General features: G+C 40.7%; 1 protein-coding gene across 3 annotated transcripts in view; it reads right to left on the bottom strand.

Moving 5' to 3' along the window:
• Positions 1–16038, bottom strand: part of nrg2a (neuregulin 2a) — a 69495-nt gene that overhangs the window by 23317 nt on the left and 30140 nt on the right. For all 3 annotated transcript variants that reach the window (XM_029448202.1, XM_029448201.1, XM_029448200.1), the window contains exons 2-3: positions 13396–13558; positions 12065–12183 (exon numbers count right to left, since the gene is read on the bottom strand). In XM_029448202.1, the coding sequence (XP_029304062.1) occupies positions 12065–12183; positions 13396–13558 (282 nt within the window). The remainder of the gene's footprint in view (positions 1–12064; positions 12184–13395; positions 13559–16038) is intronic.

Here is a 16038-nt window from a genome sequence, read left to right as displayed (position 1 = left end):
GTTTAATTTTAAAACAAATACAACCTAACTTTTAATGGCCCTTAGATTCTCTTTCAGTCACACATATACTTGAAATTGAAAAGAAAATACAAACTAAATAAAGTGCTATTTGGGCAGTAGTGTGTACACATGTGGCCCCGCACTGCAATTCCACACGGGGCCTTTAACTCTTTCTTTTATCGGATAATGTAAATCCTCACGATTCAAACAAGGAGAAAAATTAAACTCCTGGCCTAAAGGCAATAAAAATCGGTCAGATGGGAAAGTGATAAATGTGTTAAATACAGACCCTTCAGAAGTCACATAAAGAGGATGGTATCTGTAATAGCTCTGCCACCCAGACATGCTTTTCCACAAGTCAGTTTTATGTAGCAGAAAAAAGCTTGGAGCACCCGTCTCCCCCCCTCCCCCCCCCCCCCTCCCACCTACCTCCTGACTCTTGGCAGGGAATGTCTGACATGTCTCCTGTTACAGCTTGGACCAAGATCTTTTATCTGATGTGGTGAAAGAGGATGTGCATTGAGGGTTAAGATGATGCATTCATTACAGAGCCCGCAGTTTTTATCCATTTGTAGTGTAGGTGGTATTATAGTTGTATAGAAAGTGGAGCCGGAGACTAATTATACCAATAACAAAGCAAGATAAATGTCCGGATCTCGTCCGAAGACATTGCATGTTCTACAAGGAAGATCTGCTGCATGTAAAGATTTGCTTTTCTATTTAAGAAAGATTGATTAGATTATTTTATTTGCTTAAGAAATGGCAAACAATTCATGTTTCCATTTTCAAATATAGAAGCACATCATATTTTGACAGGAGCTCAAGTCCAGACAAATGTAGCAGCAATGAAAGAAAAAACTGAAACAAATGAAAAGAAAGGGGGGAAGAAAAAAAGATGGATAGGGGAGTAATGTCGGGATCCCAAGTTGGAAAATATTTGAGCTTGCCAAAGCCAACAAAACACAAGCACGCACCTACTTCCACACTTACTGTATACTGTAGGCACACCCAATCAATAGCAATATCCCACAAATGTGTCTTTAAGCATTTTGTACAGAGATTTCATGTCAAATACCCAAAGAGGAATTAAATGACTATTTACTGTAGGTAGGACGCACGAAAGAATCCATTATGAATGAGAGTGCACTTAAAGCTTTTGTTCAATAGAAAATTATCAACAATTCAAACACCTTCAGTATGAAACAGGAATGTTTAGAAATGAACAAAATGGAGCCTGCCAGGAACATTAATCTACCACCCACTCTTCTGCAAAACTGCCACTGCCACAACCAGTGTGTCTTCTTTTATATTCTTGTCTCCTATTACCATTTTTCAGTCACATAGCTGATATGCCTGGTCTTGCCTGCCTCAATCGTCTCAGCACTGAAGTGAAATCAAAGAGCAGCTCAGTGGGTGATTGCACAACAGCTGCTCATGCACTGCGAGAAGCAAAGTGCGTTAAGGAAGGGAAGGGTATGGTGCGTGTGCTGGTATGGCCTCTGGCGTGGCAAGCACGACAATGTGTGCAGTTGGCAACAAAGTGACATATGGTGTTTTCGGCGGCACAGTTCCAGACAGGGCTGTTCCCCGCTCTGTCCTTTCAGAAGCAGCTCAGGCTCAGCGTGGCGTTACCGCTGCTGTTGCTTCCCTGCTTTGAGTCTGAGGATGCCTGTTGCTTTCATTTTCCCACTCTGACCTGAGAAACTATTGTTTACTGCATCCTGGTGCTTGCATCTTTGCATCTGTATCTGGCCACTGTAGTGACAAATGAGCGGCACAAGGCGAGGAGGAGCAAGAGGACACTTCTGCAGAAAACCTCTCAATGAAACCTTCAAGCCGGGACGGACGCTCAGAAATCAAGCATAAATAACATTCACTTTGGTAAATGTTTCAGGTACATGTTTCCTAGTATCATCCAACTATAGAGCCATTGAACCTGGTGGCATCTCTTGTCTAAACTGTCAAGTCTAAGCAGATTTGTAGACTTGAAGGTGCAACGTTTGAAACCAGGAGGTATAATCTGTGAAGACCCACTTTTCTGCTCTGCCAGCAAGATGTTGCTCAGATGAAGCAGCTCAGTGACTGACAGCACATGATGTTTCACCATTTTACATTTTAATCTGGAATCTTTTTTTATATTTGAGGCACAAAGATTTATCGTTTGGGATGTACACACTTCATAAAGTGACTAGTCTGACTGATTAGATGACAGTCATTTATTTTCATGAAGCTAGTCTGATTACATTACTGGGTTACATGTTGAATGACTATATTTTTATAACTGGTTTTAAAGATGGATTTCTGGGAAAATGTAATCCTTCACATACATTACATTGTTATATGTTAGGCTTATAAATTGGGTGCCTCCAACAACTTGGGTTTGTCTACACAGGAATAAAAAATTAGGAGTAGCAAGAAAATCTGGTTTGAAAAAGAAAAGTTTTGGTAGTTTTAGTGAGCAGGAAAGACAAAGAAGTGGCCGGTTACCTACAGAAACCCAAACTTAATCTCCAAGCATGTATTGCCAAAAATATAAACAATATCTTAGTTAATTATTATCACAAAATTATTCTTCATAATCATCACTTTAAAAAGGACAAAACCTGAAGCATCCACAACTCTTCGTTGCCCTTCGTCTTCAACAGCTGGCCCTCATTTCTGAGGAAAGGCGGACTTTGTAACCTTGTACCAGATACAGAAGACATATAGCACAGCTCCATATTTGGGTCTTGAGCTCACAGCTACAGTAGTGGCCAGCTGCTGGGACTAAAGGTTTTCCGTCCGCTGTTCACCAAAAGCACACAGTCTGTATGCATGTATGCATTTGTGTGTGTGTGTGTGTGTGTGTGTGTGTGTGTGTGTGTGTGTGTGTGTATATGCACCGCAGCCCTCCTTCACTCATATACACACATACACCACCCACACTCGCTGTATGTCCTGAAAACAGGCAATGTAGCAGTTCCGTTTTGTTAGGCTGCCGACCCCTCTGTATACTAAAGGATGAGTTCACTGTGAGTGTGATTAAAGTGAGGCCTAGTCCATCCACAGTTCACACCTACACACTCGAAAGGAAATGGCTTGTAGCTGCTGACGTACCCCACAGAGCATCCCAAGGAAAGGACTTACTCACCCCAACAGAGTTGATGGGATGAATACAGTTGCCCAACAAAAGAAAGAAGCATGATGGAGTAATGGGAGGTTCAGGATGAGAGACAGCTGTGGCACCCAAACAATAGTACTCTACTCCTGAGCTATAAGCAATGGAATGGTAAATACATGTTCCCCCTTGCGCTCAAAGAAAACTTGAAAAGGTTGCGATGACGCACAGGATCACTCATGTCTAATTCTGAAAAATGCAAAGTAACAGGAGGAGCCGGGATTTTGTTTGATGTATGGGAACAATCGTTTACTCACAGACCCATTCTCGGTGTGCTGGATCTGATCACACGACTTTTAAGAAACTTCTAATTATTGCTTACTCAGTATAAGCAAGCATTTACCACACAATGATTCATTTTGAGGCAATAACTTTTTCCCCTTTGACGTGCGTCTTAGTTAGTGCAAGTTAAAACAGAATCCTGTACAGTCACCATCGAGGAAAGACCAACGTGTGTGTGTGTGTGTGTGTGTGTGTGTGTGTGTGTCGGGTGGGGGGGCTTTTATAATGCTATTAAATGAATGAAGTCTCTGAGATAAATGTTGTCCCGGGCCCTGGAAGAGTTAACAAAGCCCTGCACACAGCAGAACCTCATGTCACCTCCTGCTCACATCACTCAGCTTTTCAAGTGTAACAGCTGCTTCCCTCCACACACATAGCAATATCCTCACTCATTCACACTGAGGGCTTAACTGTCCCACATAACACAGTGAGATTACTGGATATCCGACAAAGTAAGATGTGGTTGGATTTTTCAATAATTTAGTTGTTTTTGCAAAGATTGGATTGAGGGCGCCCACTTATCGCATCGGATCGACGGGATTAAAGTGAATTAAGACCGCAAGCAAAACGTAATGATGTTCTGAGAAACGTTTCAGAGTCGTTCTCATTTTTATGTATTTCTCTCAATTATTATAATGATAAGATTCCGCAGCTGCCTCTTCTCTAACACATTAGCACATGCATTTGACAAGACCAATCACTCACACCTTGCATAGCACTTGTCAAAAAGCAATGAATTACTGACATGTTAAGGAGCTGATGTATGTTTTATGTTTCAACCACCTAACATTTCTCATCTCTTACGACATTAACTTGTGCTCAGTAAACTCCTGTTGCTATGTAAGAAAACACAGAAATACATCTGAAACTGAAATACTATATACGCTAAGATTTGAAAAAAGGGTAACGGAATATGGTGTACATATCAAGTGAAAACATCAAAACACATGTGCTCCAGGCGTAAATGGTTATGAAAAAGCCTTGATTCCAAAAGATCTGCCAAAACATGGAGATGTTTACATGTATTACAAGCATGCAACAACCTAGTTGTAGTGTCCTGTTTGTATTCATCACAAATTAGTATTTCCCCTTAATCATTCCTTCGGATGATATTTGAAGGTTCAAGTCATTCGAATGGCTTCATGTTTACACTGAACCCATTTCGTAACATCGCATGCCTTGCCCCGATGTCTCAGCGATGCCGCACGCCCGTCCGACGTGTGCTTACAATGACGTGGGTGTTCATCTGCTCATGACATAAACTCTTCCATCTACTCTGAATCTTCCCACTGTACCGGATGCTGCCCACTAATACAGAAAGGCCCCAACGATAAACAAAAACAAAACGCAGCGTGGGCGAAGTGACGATTTTGTGACTGCCTCGAGAACTAAACATTATTGTGGGTGAAGATCAAAACAAGGTTTGAACTCTGACGCGCTCCAGCTGCAGTGAGGTAAGACATGATGTCGGACAGGATAACAAACAGGCTCATTTCAGTTGATGACATTTCAGATTGGACTGCGAAAATAATCAATTGATTGAATTTCAAACTGTGGTTGTGTGTGGTCACTGTTTGGCATTTGCTTAGATACTAAAGGTTGACCTTTACATCAAGGTTATTTTCTTCATGTTCTTGTTTGTGCTGTAGAAAGCTGGTGTAAACACAAACAGCATTTTCAGCACTTAAGCAGCAGCAACATGAATTCAGATCTTTTGATAATTTTGAAATGTATTGCTGGAATAACATCTTTTCAAAGGCTGTTATGAATACAATGCAGAACTGAGGACTTTTGTTGTGATGAAGGTTACTGCAACTTTTTAAGATACTTTGTTATTTTACTTCCAGAGGCCAAGATCAGGATCAATTCCTTGCATGATTGTTAATCTTAAATTGGCACACGATCAGCAGCATTTTAAAACCAATTTGTTTCATGCTATGTGTGACTAAATTATAACATCCTATTTGTTCCACTTGATCCTGATTTCTTTGGTCAAATTTTGGTGCAATCAATGGGGAATGCCTGTCCAGAGCTCAGGACTGAGGATAACTTTGAAAGAGTGTGCATGACTAATAGCCCAGCGGTTTGATCCACAGAACCCGACAAGCTGTTCTCCAGTGGCCAGTAAATACAGAACGCTGGGCAGATGTGAAGGCCTGTTCCTGTTGTTGCTTACCCACACTAATCAATAGCATTGACTGGCGTACACATACTCCAAATTCAGCCACGACCACAACTAACAGCATTTAGCGTCATCAAAGATGAGTTTATCTTGTCGCTTGCGTAGTAAGAGAGAGTAAGTTTTTGTTTTTACTACGCAGACCAAAATGGAGACATAGAAGGAGCGGAGGAAGTTGTTGTTTATCTATTTCAAAGCACTTACTGTAATGCTTCACTTACGTAGGACAGATATGACTAATTACTGGAAGAAAACTGAAAAAAGATGTAGGAGGTTTTTTGTCTGGTGTTTATTTTGTGTCAAAGCAGGGTCTCTGTTTATTATTAATTGAAAAATAAAAATAATGGCTTTCCATTCCAAGGCTAAAATGTTACTGAATCATAAGTCATAGGACATTAAACATGATTCCACCTGTCTATATGACGTGACAATTAGGCCTCTAAAAGCCTTGATTGTCATTAAAACTATACTAAAAAAGAATCACAGTAGAAGGTGACTGGTTGAAATTATTAACCATGTAATCCATATTCTTGCTAAAGTATGCTTGGAGCTCAATACAGCTGCTTTAAACGATAAAAGCGTATGCCAGAAAACCAGACCAACAACAGAAAAACATCTGAACGTGATAAAGACTCAGAACATTTTGTACTTTTAGTAAGCATTAAAACAAATTATATATAATTATAAATACAATACAATTGTGCTTCACATGCTGTATTTTTCTTCAGAGGACACATTTACAAAGTGTCTCTATCAATGTATTTTAAACTAAGCCCCAGTTGCAAAAGGTATGCATCGACAAATAACTTTTAAATTAAGAAATTGTGTAATAAGTAATGTATTGTACATGAGACTGAATTCAGCTTTCTGCAGTGGCCTCTAGTCAGACTCAGCATATTATGGAATGTGAAGGAACAAACTAAGTGACACAGAAATCCTAACCATGGCGTGTGTGAGCGAAATGCAACACCTTGTAAAGTTTCAACTAATTGAGCACACCGAGATGCTGTGGTTTTATTACCGTTATAAAAGTTGTGTCATTTTAAGATAGTTAAGCATTAGTTTTGTCACGGGGGGGACGACACACTGTGTTTGGATTCAGGATGGGGAGTGAAAACATGTAAAAGGTGTGTGCACATGTGTGTGTGTGTGTGTGTGTGTGTGTGGGCCTGCGTGCATGCATGCGCAAAATTGTTGCTGGTGGGCCCCAGCATGACTGCTGAGGTTGGAGCAATCATATGTTCAGCTGTGATTTCCATCAACACATTCCTGGACGCTCACACACTCTCTCAGTGGAGCAGTGCACAGCACCCCCCAAGGATGTGACCTGCAGCCTGCAGACACATGGCTGCCTCACAAACGCTTATCACAACACAGCAGCCTGTAGGATAATGGGAGGCCTTAATCTGAAGCCACGTGGAGCCAAGCAAACTTTGACTAGTGTTGCTCCTTCACACTGGCCTTATAGAAAACAGTCGATGATATACTACACCATTCTGCAGAGGGCCAGCAGGTCTTACCATGCCAGACTGATTACAGGGTAGAGGTCAGACCAAATGGACAACAAATGGTCCCTGGTCCTCTGCACTGGGGGTTGGGTATAAGGCTGGAAACAATTGAAAAGGCAGCAATTGTTACAGAAACGGCTGAGAGGACATATGATATTCCAGACCACCAGGAGACAAACACTCGCGCACATGCTGTACTCTCTTTCCGTCACAATGCCGAAGTTGGCAAAATACAAACAATAAAATGGAGAGGAAAGTCTTGTGGCTTCAGATTTTATTTTATTTTTTGATCCACTGATTGATATCGTGTTTCAAAAGCAGCCAAAGTGCGGGCACAGAGAAGGAGAGAGTATTCAAATTAATCTTAAGGCTGAAACATTGAAAACAAGAAACTTAAAGGTTCTAACTCAGCACAACATCCAACCATCTGTGCTGAATGATTGCTCAGTAACTGGCACTCAATCGGCTGACAGTGTGTGTTTCTCTTCTTCCGGTCAAACAAACAAAAAGACATGGGTAAAATCCCCAAACAGGTCCTATCATTCAACGTTATTGGCAAACTGCATGGCTGGCTTGAAGCCAAAATGTACTGCGGGCTTTAAAATGCATGAAGGGTTCACTTTAAGTTTAGGTTCAGTCTTATTTTTTCCCGCCAAAAGCGATTTGCACATCATGCTCCACGTCTCGGCTCAGAGTTAGAAGCATTTGTCTTGTTGCTACACAGATACTGACACGAGTAATGACCAGCTATAGTATCAATAATGAGGACTTATATGTTTTTGCTTTTTCTGCTTTACATGATACATTTTTCACCAAGTGGGGCTATCACTTTTGATTTAAGGACTGTTTAGGCAAATCATATTTATCTCGGGGCTACGCGGTGGTTTTGTCTGGCACTCCTTGTATAATTAATGCTTTGCATATCAAAGTATCTATGTTCAAACTCGTTGATCAAATCTTTTGTTGCGTTTGGTACAACTAAAATTTCACAAGTGACCTACTATTTACTGAACATTTTTTAATGCAGAAAGATACCCTGGCCCCCTTAACCCAGAGCGACTTCCCCCCTCAGGTACAGTGCAGGTGACTGTGTGAGCTGCCGAGCTTGTGGTGGCCTGCATTCACCATGTGGTGGAGCTGAGTGATGGTTTCCTAAAGTCTGCCTTCACCAGAACAGACAGCAGGCAGGCACAGCCATGTGCTATGCTCTCTCTGCACCGTGAGAGTTAGAATGATGCTGCCGTTCGACTCTATCATCTCCAATCGTCTGCTTTCACTTTTCTGTCTGCACGAGTCAGTACGAAAGCCGATATTTTTCTAATGATTGCATTTTCCTCGGAGGATTCCCGTTGATAGAGCAGGTTCAAAGCGGCGTTAGCATGCTTGGCACAAGCATAGAAAAGGAAAAGGTAGAAAAAGCCCGTGCTCTAGCACCTGACTGTAGACATCAGATACAGTAGGTGCCTAGGACAACGCTAGCAAACACTAACTGCATTCTAAAATGGGTGTGAAAGTCTCCTCTGCAACACAGCGGGCTCTTGTCTTCCTCCTCTTCATACTTTTATTCTCTCTCTCCCTCACTGTCTGCCTGTCTTTCCTCTAGCTGTATCCCCCTCTCGTTCTCTACCCTAATGTCTTTGTCTGTTTCCTGTCATGCATTCCCTCATTTTGTAGCCCCCCCATCCCCCCACCACCCCTCTTTATTCACGCTCTCTTCTTCTTTTTGCTCTCTCTGTCCATCTACATCTGCACCCCTCCCCTTGCTCTCCCTCCCTAGAAGGCACACATACACAGATAATACTGCGGCTACATGCTGCTTTGGCAACATACTGCAGCAGGCAAGCATACTCCGCTGCAGCCCTTTAACACAATAGCCATTTCTCTTATGACTTTAGGATGAAAGCAGCTTTTGGTCTGAACGTGTCATCTGCATCAAAATCAAGCAAATAGCACTTTTTCTTCAGACATATATTTTTTAAAATCCAACCTGTGTCATAGGCAGAGAGAGCCCATTATTGCCACAAATGTTCTCTGCACACGCATTGTGTCTTCTTTTGCCCTCAACATCTGCTGATTTCAGCCTTTCATCAGCATCATGACAATCGCAGCAACAGGCACTGTTTGCTGCCATTTCCCTTTTATTGGCGTATGTAGTTTCTCCCCCTGCCTATGGACATACCACCCCTGATTCGCCCCGTCTTGCCTTCTTCCCTGAAGCATGACGGAACTAGGCGTGCTGTTGTAACACAATGGGACTTTTTTATTGAACAGCGAATGGGCACACAACAAGAACACACCACGGAGACAGACATCTGATGATCACGGCGCATGATAGGACACACAGTGATGCCTTTGTTTGAATATCCAGGAGCGATTTAAGGAAATGTCAGTGCTGACAGACAGCCTCGCAAAGAACACACGCAACAATGTTTGGCAAATATACACTGATTTAACCTCAAATATTAGCAACCAATTGATCCAAAGTACCACACCTTTTCACCAGATGTAGGGATATCATGTTTTAATCAGTGTTTGCCGAAAGTGAAAACATTGACTGGTGTAGCGTATTAGTGCTCAGTCAGGTTGTATCCGTTGTGGCTACTGTATATCTCCGCTCACTTGTTCACTGCTTTGTAATATCATATTTACTTTGACATTGTTTCATTACAAGCACTTTTGCTTGCTAAGATCATCATATAGAGTTTCATGGGCCACCAGTCACATGTGCATGAGCCTTCATTAAACACTCAAACAGGTGCTACCACCAGGGATTCCCCCGACCTTTGCAGGATGTACAGTTTAACCTATTTTGTTTAACTGTCATTAAATATGACTCACTGATTACAGTTTAATTTTGCATAAGTGTTAGCACTGGGGCTTTGAGTCTTGCATCAATGACCCTTTAAATATTACATAAGTAAGAAGAAATATATCATTGCACTGGCATAAAGCCAAGCGCCATAACAAGTGTTGTGTAAATCACACAATCCGGCCATAAAACTCTCCTCAAACTTTTTGGATGAGAGAAAAAAAAAAGAAAAGGCGATGTGCAGCTCTATTTAAATACAAGATGGATGACTTCTGCTCAATTGTTTGCTGAAAATCAAACTTGCATGTTGGAACCACTGAGAATCAAACACAATGGGCCCTTTCTTTATCTGAAAAGAGCTGCTAGTCTAATGATGCAGCTCAGCTTAAGTCTGCTAACTGTAAACAATAGTGCTAAAAAGGTGGCCTTGACAAATATAAAGAGAGAAGGGGGAGTGATTATTTTGCCTGAATGTGAATACAAGGACACTGAGTGATGGCTAAACTCCAGTCCCTCTCTTTTCTCCCTCATCGGCTTCACCTCTCATGCCAGTGTGGGATGTCTACGGAAACCATCCTGCTGTCAAGGTCAGCAATGAGTGTATCTGCTCTCTGGTGCGGTGTGAGGAACCTCCAATGGCACCACTTTATCGTCAGTGGTTGAAAGTAACTTAGTACATTTACTCAAGTACTGTACTGAAGTACCATTTTGAGGGGATTGTACTTTAGTTGAGTATTTCCATGTCCTGCCCTGCTACTTTACACATAATGTGTCATGTATTATTATGGGGTAAAAAATGTTGATCCTTTGGTAGAATTCACAAGCTACCCAGCAGTGTATACTGTATAGTAAAACAATAAGCTCCTCCTACCTGCTGCACGTTAAAGTGATGAACACATTAATGCATCAATAATTATAACCCAACAATATAATATATTATTCAGAAATGAGCCGTTGTGCAGAAAGAGTACTTTTACTTTTGGTACTTATATTTTGATGCCAATACTTTTGTACTTTTACTTTAGTAAAATGTTGACTGCTCGACTTTCACTTGTAAAAACAATGTGGTATTATACTATTTTTACTTAAGTAAAGAAATCTGAGCACTTCGTCCAACCTGTTTATTTTACAATTCTCCAAAAGCATTGAAAGTATAGTGAATATATAAATCCAGTCAGACATGGTTCACCTGCGATAGCATAAATATGTCATCATGTAAGTTCATTTCGAGTTAATAAAACCCACAATGAGCACTGACTCTGCTCAACATCACAGCCCCTTGTCTGCACAGCATCAAAATCTTGGTCCAATACCAAGCGGCCTTCAGATAGAACATCCAGGTGTGTGCAAGACAAGCTGCCGTACATTTCTCTGACTGTCCGGAACCAGATAACATCAAGTCCTCCCTTGATCGAGGCAGAAGCAAAGCTACATGAATTGTATGTGCCTGTATTGTCTTTATATATATAAACATTTGTTTTATACTGGCTACCCACAGCAGCCTCACACTCACCACCCGCACCGCTTGGAACAAACACAAACTCACCACCCCTCCAAATGGAAGCAGCTGTTTTCAAAACTCTTTCATCTGCTACAGTACTTTGCAAAACTCAGCAATGCACACACACACACACACACACACACACACACACACACACACACACACACACACACACACACACACACACAAACTACTGAACGAGCCTGTTAGATTATATCACACACTCTGAACACACTTTTCTTTTTTTCTTTTTACAACTTTCATATTCTGTCGAGCTATGTTTTACATTTTATATTCTGCTGCTTTTGTTGTGTGCTAGTGACGGTCATAGTCACTGTGCAATGTACTGTATGTTTGAGGGAATTCACATTGCCAGCTGACTGCAGTGAACAAAAAATGGAGAGATCACACCATACATTTAAATTCCATTCATCTCTAAGTACAATGTACTGTTCCACTGATTACAAGCCACAGCCACACGTGTGGACAGTTGCTCTTCATGCATGTTACCATTGTTACATGCCTGTTTGCGATGGCTCCTTTTCATCTATAATTTGCCAAGAGAGCATTCATAACGACAATGTACATATTGTGCCACTTCATTCTTTGCTTGGGAGTCAGTACTCACTGCTTTGGACGTTAACAGTGCCAGTGGAGTTGTCCTTTCCCAGCTGGTTCTCCACCACACATGTGTAATTCCCAGAATCCTCCAGTTTTGCTCTGTTGATCTGGACTCTGGAGTATTTCCTGTGGGAGACAACACTTGCACAGCTGAGTCAGGAGAATCAGGGCAGGGAGGAAATAGCATGGAAACGCAACAAGTGGAAACATGGGGAACAGAAAGGCAGACAACAGGGCAAGCAGCAGCATGGCAACACCTCTTTGCTTTGATAGGGATACATAATCACTTACCCTAGGGCCAAATTTGAGGGGGAAAACTGCTTACAACAAGAAAGCATAGAGCTAGTGAACTCTATCACAAAAGGGGTTCTTGGTTGTACAGACCATGTCAATATTCTTACATCAATAGGAGGACTACAATACTGTCTTTTTTGTTGTTGGGTATTTTCTACAAAAACATTTTTTTCTCCAATATTTTCTCAAGTCAGCCTTAATTAGGTCATCATTAGCCAACCTGACAGAGAGAGTGGAACAGGACTATGGATGCAATAAGAGAGTTGAATATGACGGCACCTGTCAGCCCTGCTGCTAAATTGCCCCAGTGGCCAAATGTGGAACTGCAACACATACAATCCCATGCAGCCCGAAAAGCATTTCTCCCAATAGACCGGTATTATTATAAAAAAAAGTAAACGTTTTAACACAAAACCACACACTTCAAACAAGGTCAATTATGAATATTTGTGTTATGAATTATTAAATGGTAATGATTTATGATGTCAGTGTAAAGTCAATGTCCTGAGAGTAACTGAGCAGGTGGGCCCGGGTAGAGAGAAAACTTGTTTGGCTAAGCAAATTTTATTCAAACGAATGGGCACCAACATGGAGTATCCAGTTGTTAATGACCCCGTAACATCAGTTATACACAGGGCAATATCTAGCTAAAGTTAGCAAACATCAGCCAGTGGAAATACTCCAAGCATAACGTGACTTGTGGTCATTTGTGAATGTACTGAATTGAGAATGGTTGTGTTTTATTGCCTCTAAATCTAACTTCATTTGTATGAGAAAGACACAGAAGCATAAGGAGGGATGATTTAGTCTAAATCATCACACCACATTTCAATAAAGGAATAAACCTTTGTAATCCCAAACATTAAATAAATGTTTTTATTCAACTCCGATATTGATATTGATTTTTAAATTAGTTTCAAACTGCAGTTTCATGCATTAGCACAGTCTGCTTATAATAGCAACCTTGCTTTGACTTTGGAGTATCTCCGTCTCTTTTCATCTTACACTGTTTGTGTTTACAGGACATGGGTGATTTGTACTCACAGGCTGTTCTTTATTCGGACTTTTCTGCTTTTCTTCAGCTCATTGCCATCTTTGAACCATTTGTAGGTGAGAGAGTTCCCTGTGGCCTCACACTTAACTATGAACTTGCTTCCCTCGTCCACTATTATCGGATTCTTCATCGGTTTTAACTTTGGAGCCGCGGCTAAAAAGGAGAGAAAGAGAAAAGAAAAGTCAACGTTATTAACCACTATAGACACAAACCTTGATTATAGTTTGGTTTGCACAGCTTCTTTATGATTGTGTGAGTCAGTGTTGTAGGAGAAACAGCGAGACAAAGCAGGACGATTATCATCTCTACAGACTGAGCCAACAACTCTCTCATGTGACCGCCAGATGTTGTCACAAGAGACATCATCAACTTTGCTTCAGACTAATAAACATGCTGAGTTTCACTCTGGCTTAAAACACCTGAAGCAATATTTAGAAAACATACACAAGCTGATGAAAAACATTTGCAACCACAAACTGATGCACACTTAAAAGACAGCTTGGGAATAAAACAAAAACCCCAATAAAACTTTGACACTATAATAACTAGTTTCTTGCGATGACCGCGGCAAAAAGAAAAATATTTCATCGTAACTCTTTCATCTGCTACCAATCTATGTTCATAGATTGTACTGCAATGTTTAGTATATGTGATGTTAGACATTTTTCTTTATCATTGTCTTGGTATATTCCGGTCATTTCTTGCAACTTCTTTTCTTGAGAAAATAAAATGTAATTGAAATATGAAAATGCACACACACTCACACAAACACTTGCCAGCTGACAGCTGCACACATGTTTAGGAGAAGACTCATCCAGGGCAGAGCGAGAGAGAAGGGGTGAACAAGGGTCAACCAAGGGCTGGCCAAGATGCCCCCCCCCCCCCCCCTTCTCCCTCTCCCTCGCTTACAAACAAACTATCTCTTCATGTCTAAGATTTACAATTTCATGCATATGCTTAACTGAGCAGTCCTACAAATTACAGCTGTTTGCAGTGCATCACCGCTAAAGGATGACGGCAGAATGAAGACAAACAAAGCAAGACGAGCAAAGTGAAGTATACATAGGTAATGACTTCAATTAAACATTGAAACAGCAGTGCACCAAAACTATTCCCCGTCGTTCTCCTTTGTGAGAAACTGTCCTACTTCACTGACCTAGTAAAAGCAACATGGCACGGAAAGAAAAACCTTAATCATGCTGCATTGTTCTTTCTCTTCGTGGATTTAAGTGGGCAGCTGTGGTGGATTTTGGGGTGCAGTTTGGGCAAAAACAGCATTTGTTTTAAAACAATTTTAAAGCACATATGTTTGCTATTGTGAAATAGTCACTATTGTAATGCTCTGCAGTGCTTTGAAGTAATCATCCATTCTGTAGAGGACACTGTTGTGGGACCTGCCACCTCTGATCTTGGCACTAACACTCCTGATAGGCGCCAGAGGTGACAGCTCTCAGTGCAGCCGTGGATCTCTTTGGTAGACGACATTGAACGACTTCTCAGTCCATGCTGATCCAAGTCTACCATCATCCATCCTTGTACATCTATTTTCTGTCTCACTTAAATGCCCATATATGTAGATGATCGCCTAGATTTAAGAAATATATGCTAATAATGGAATTAGCTTCATTTGGATCTTTGATGTTGACTGACATTTTCTCCCTACATTTTTTTAAGTATTGATATTGATTTCTTGAATCTAGGATTCAAGCAGCATGCATGTGTCCAATTTAAGGGGCACCAAAGACTAGAAATACAAAAAAGGTCATTCACATTACAAGCAGACATGATTTTTCCACTCAATACCACATATACTAAAAGAGCCGTTTGTCTGTGCAGATTTCCACTGGAGTCACAAATAGTGAAATGCCAAATTTAAAATAGCTCAAAAACAGCTCAGATCAATGGAAAAACAACTATTCTTAGTTCAATAGCATCTATTTGTTACTATAATTAGTCTGTAGCTGGTAGGACAGTGGACTTTTATCTGTGAACAGCTTCCTGTTGGAAAATGTGAGTGATGATATTCATGACGTTTGGAAAATAAAGACAAAGATTCTAACAAAAGACAGACTTATATTCAGGATGGATCTTCGTGCTGCGCTAGTTTCAGCAGTCAGTTTAAGATTTTACTGTGGCTATAAACAATTTTTACAAAAAATGTGCTGAAAGTCATAACATTATATAGGCTGCACATTCACCGTGTATCCCCATTTCAAAATCAACTCTGCAAGATGTGTGTGTTTCTTGCCTCCAGCAAGACCATATACTGAACATGCGACTCCCGATGATCCAGATGTTCTTCATTAAACATTTTCTGTTATTTAACAAATGTAATGTACTATATGGGACTTGATGTTAAATACAGATCAGACTGAAAAATGCTCTATGGTCTACTGATCCTCCTAATTTTCACATTACGAGAGCTAATGGAAACTTACCAACGCTGAATCAGTTGTACTGTACGCAATGACATAGTTTGGGACTATAAAATATGCACATGTGTAATGTTGGATGAGCAGCTACTTCATCACACATTTTCATAAGCTGTTTTAAGTTACAAAATTGACATTGTCAAGAAAAAAATACATTTGAATGTAATTAGAAAAAAACAAATTGTACACTGCTGTATCTAA

Source organism: Cottoperca gobio, chromosome 14, assembly GCF_900634415.1.
Source record: "Cottoperca gobio chromosome 14, fCotGob3.1, whole genome shotgun sequence".
NCBI lineage: Eukaryota > Metazoa > Chordata > Actinopteri > Perciformes > Bovichtidae > Cottoperca > Cottoperca gobio.
The sequence above is the reverse complement of the archived record's forward strand: the minus strand, read 5'-3'. Positions and strand labels throughout refer to the sequence as shown.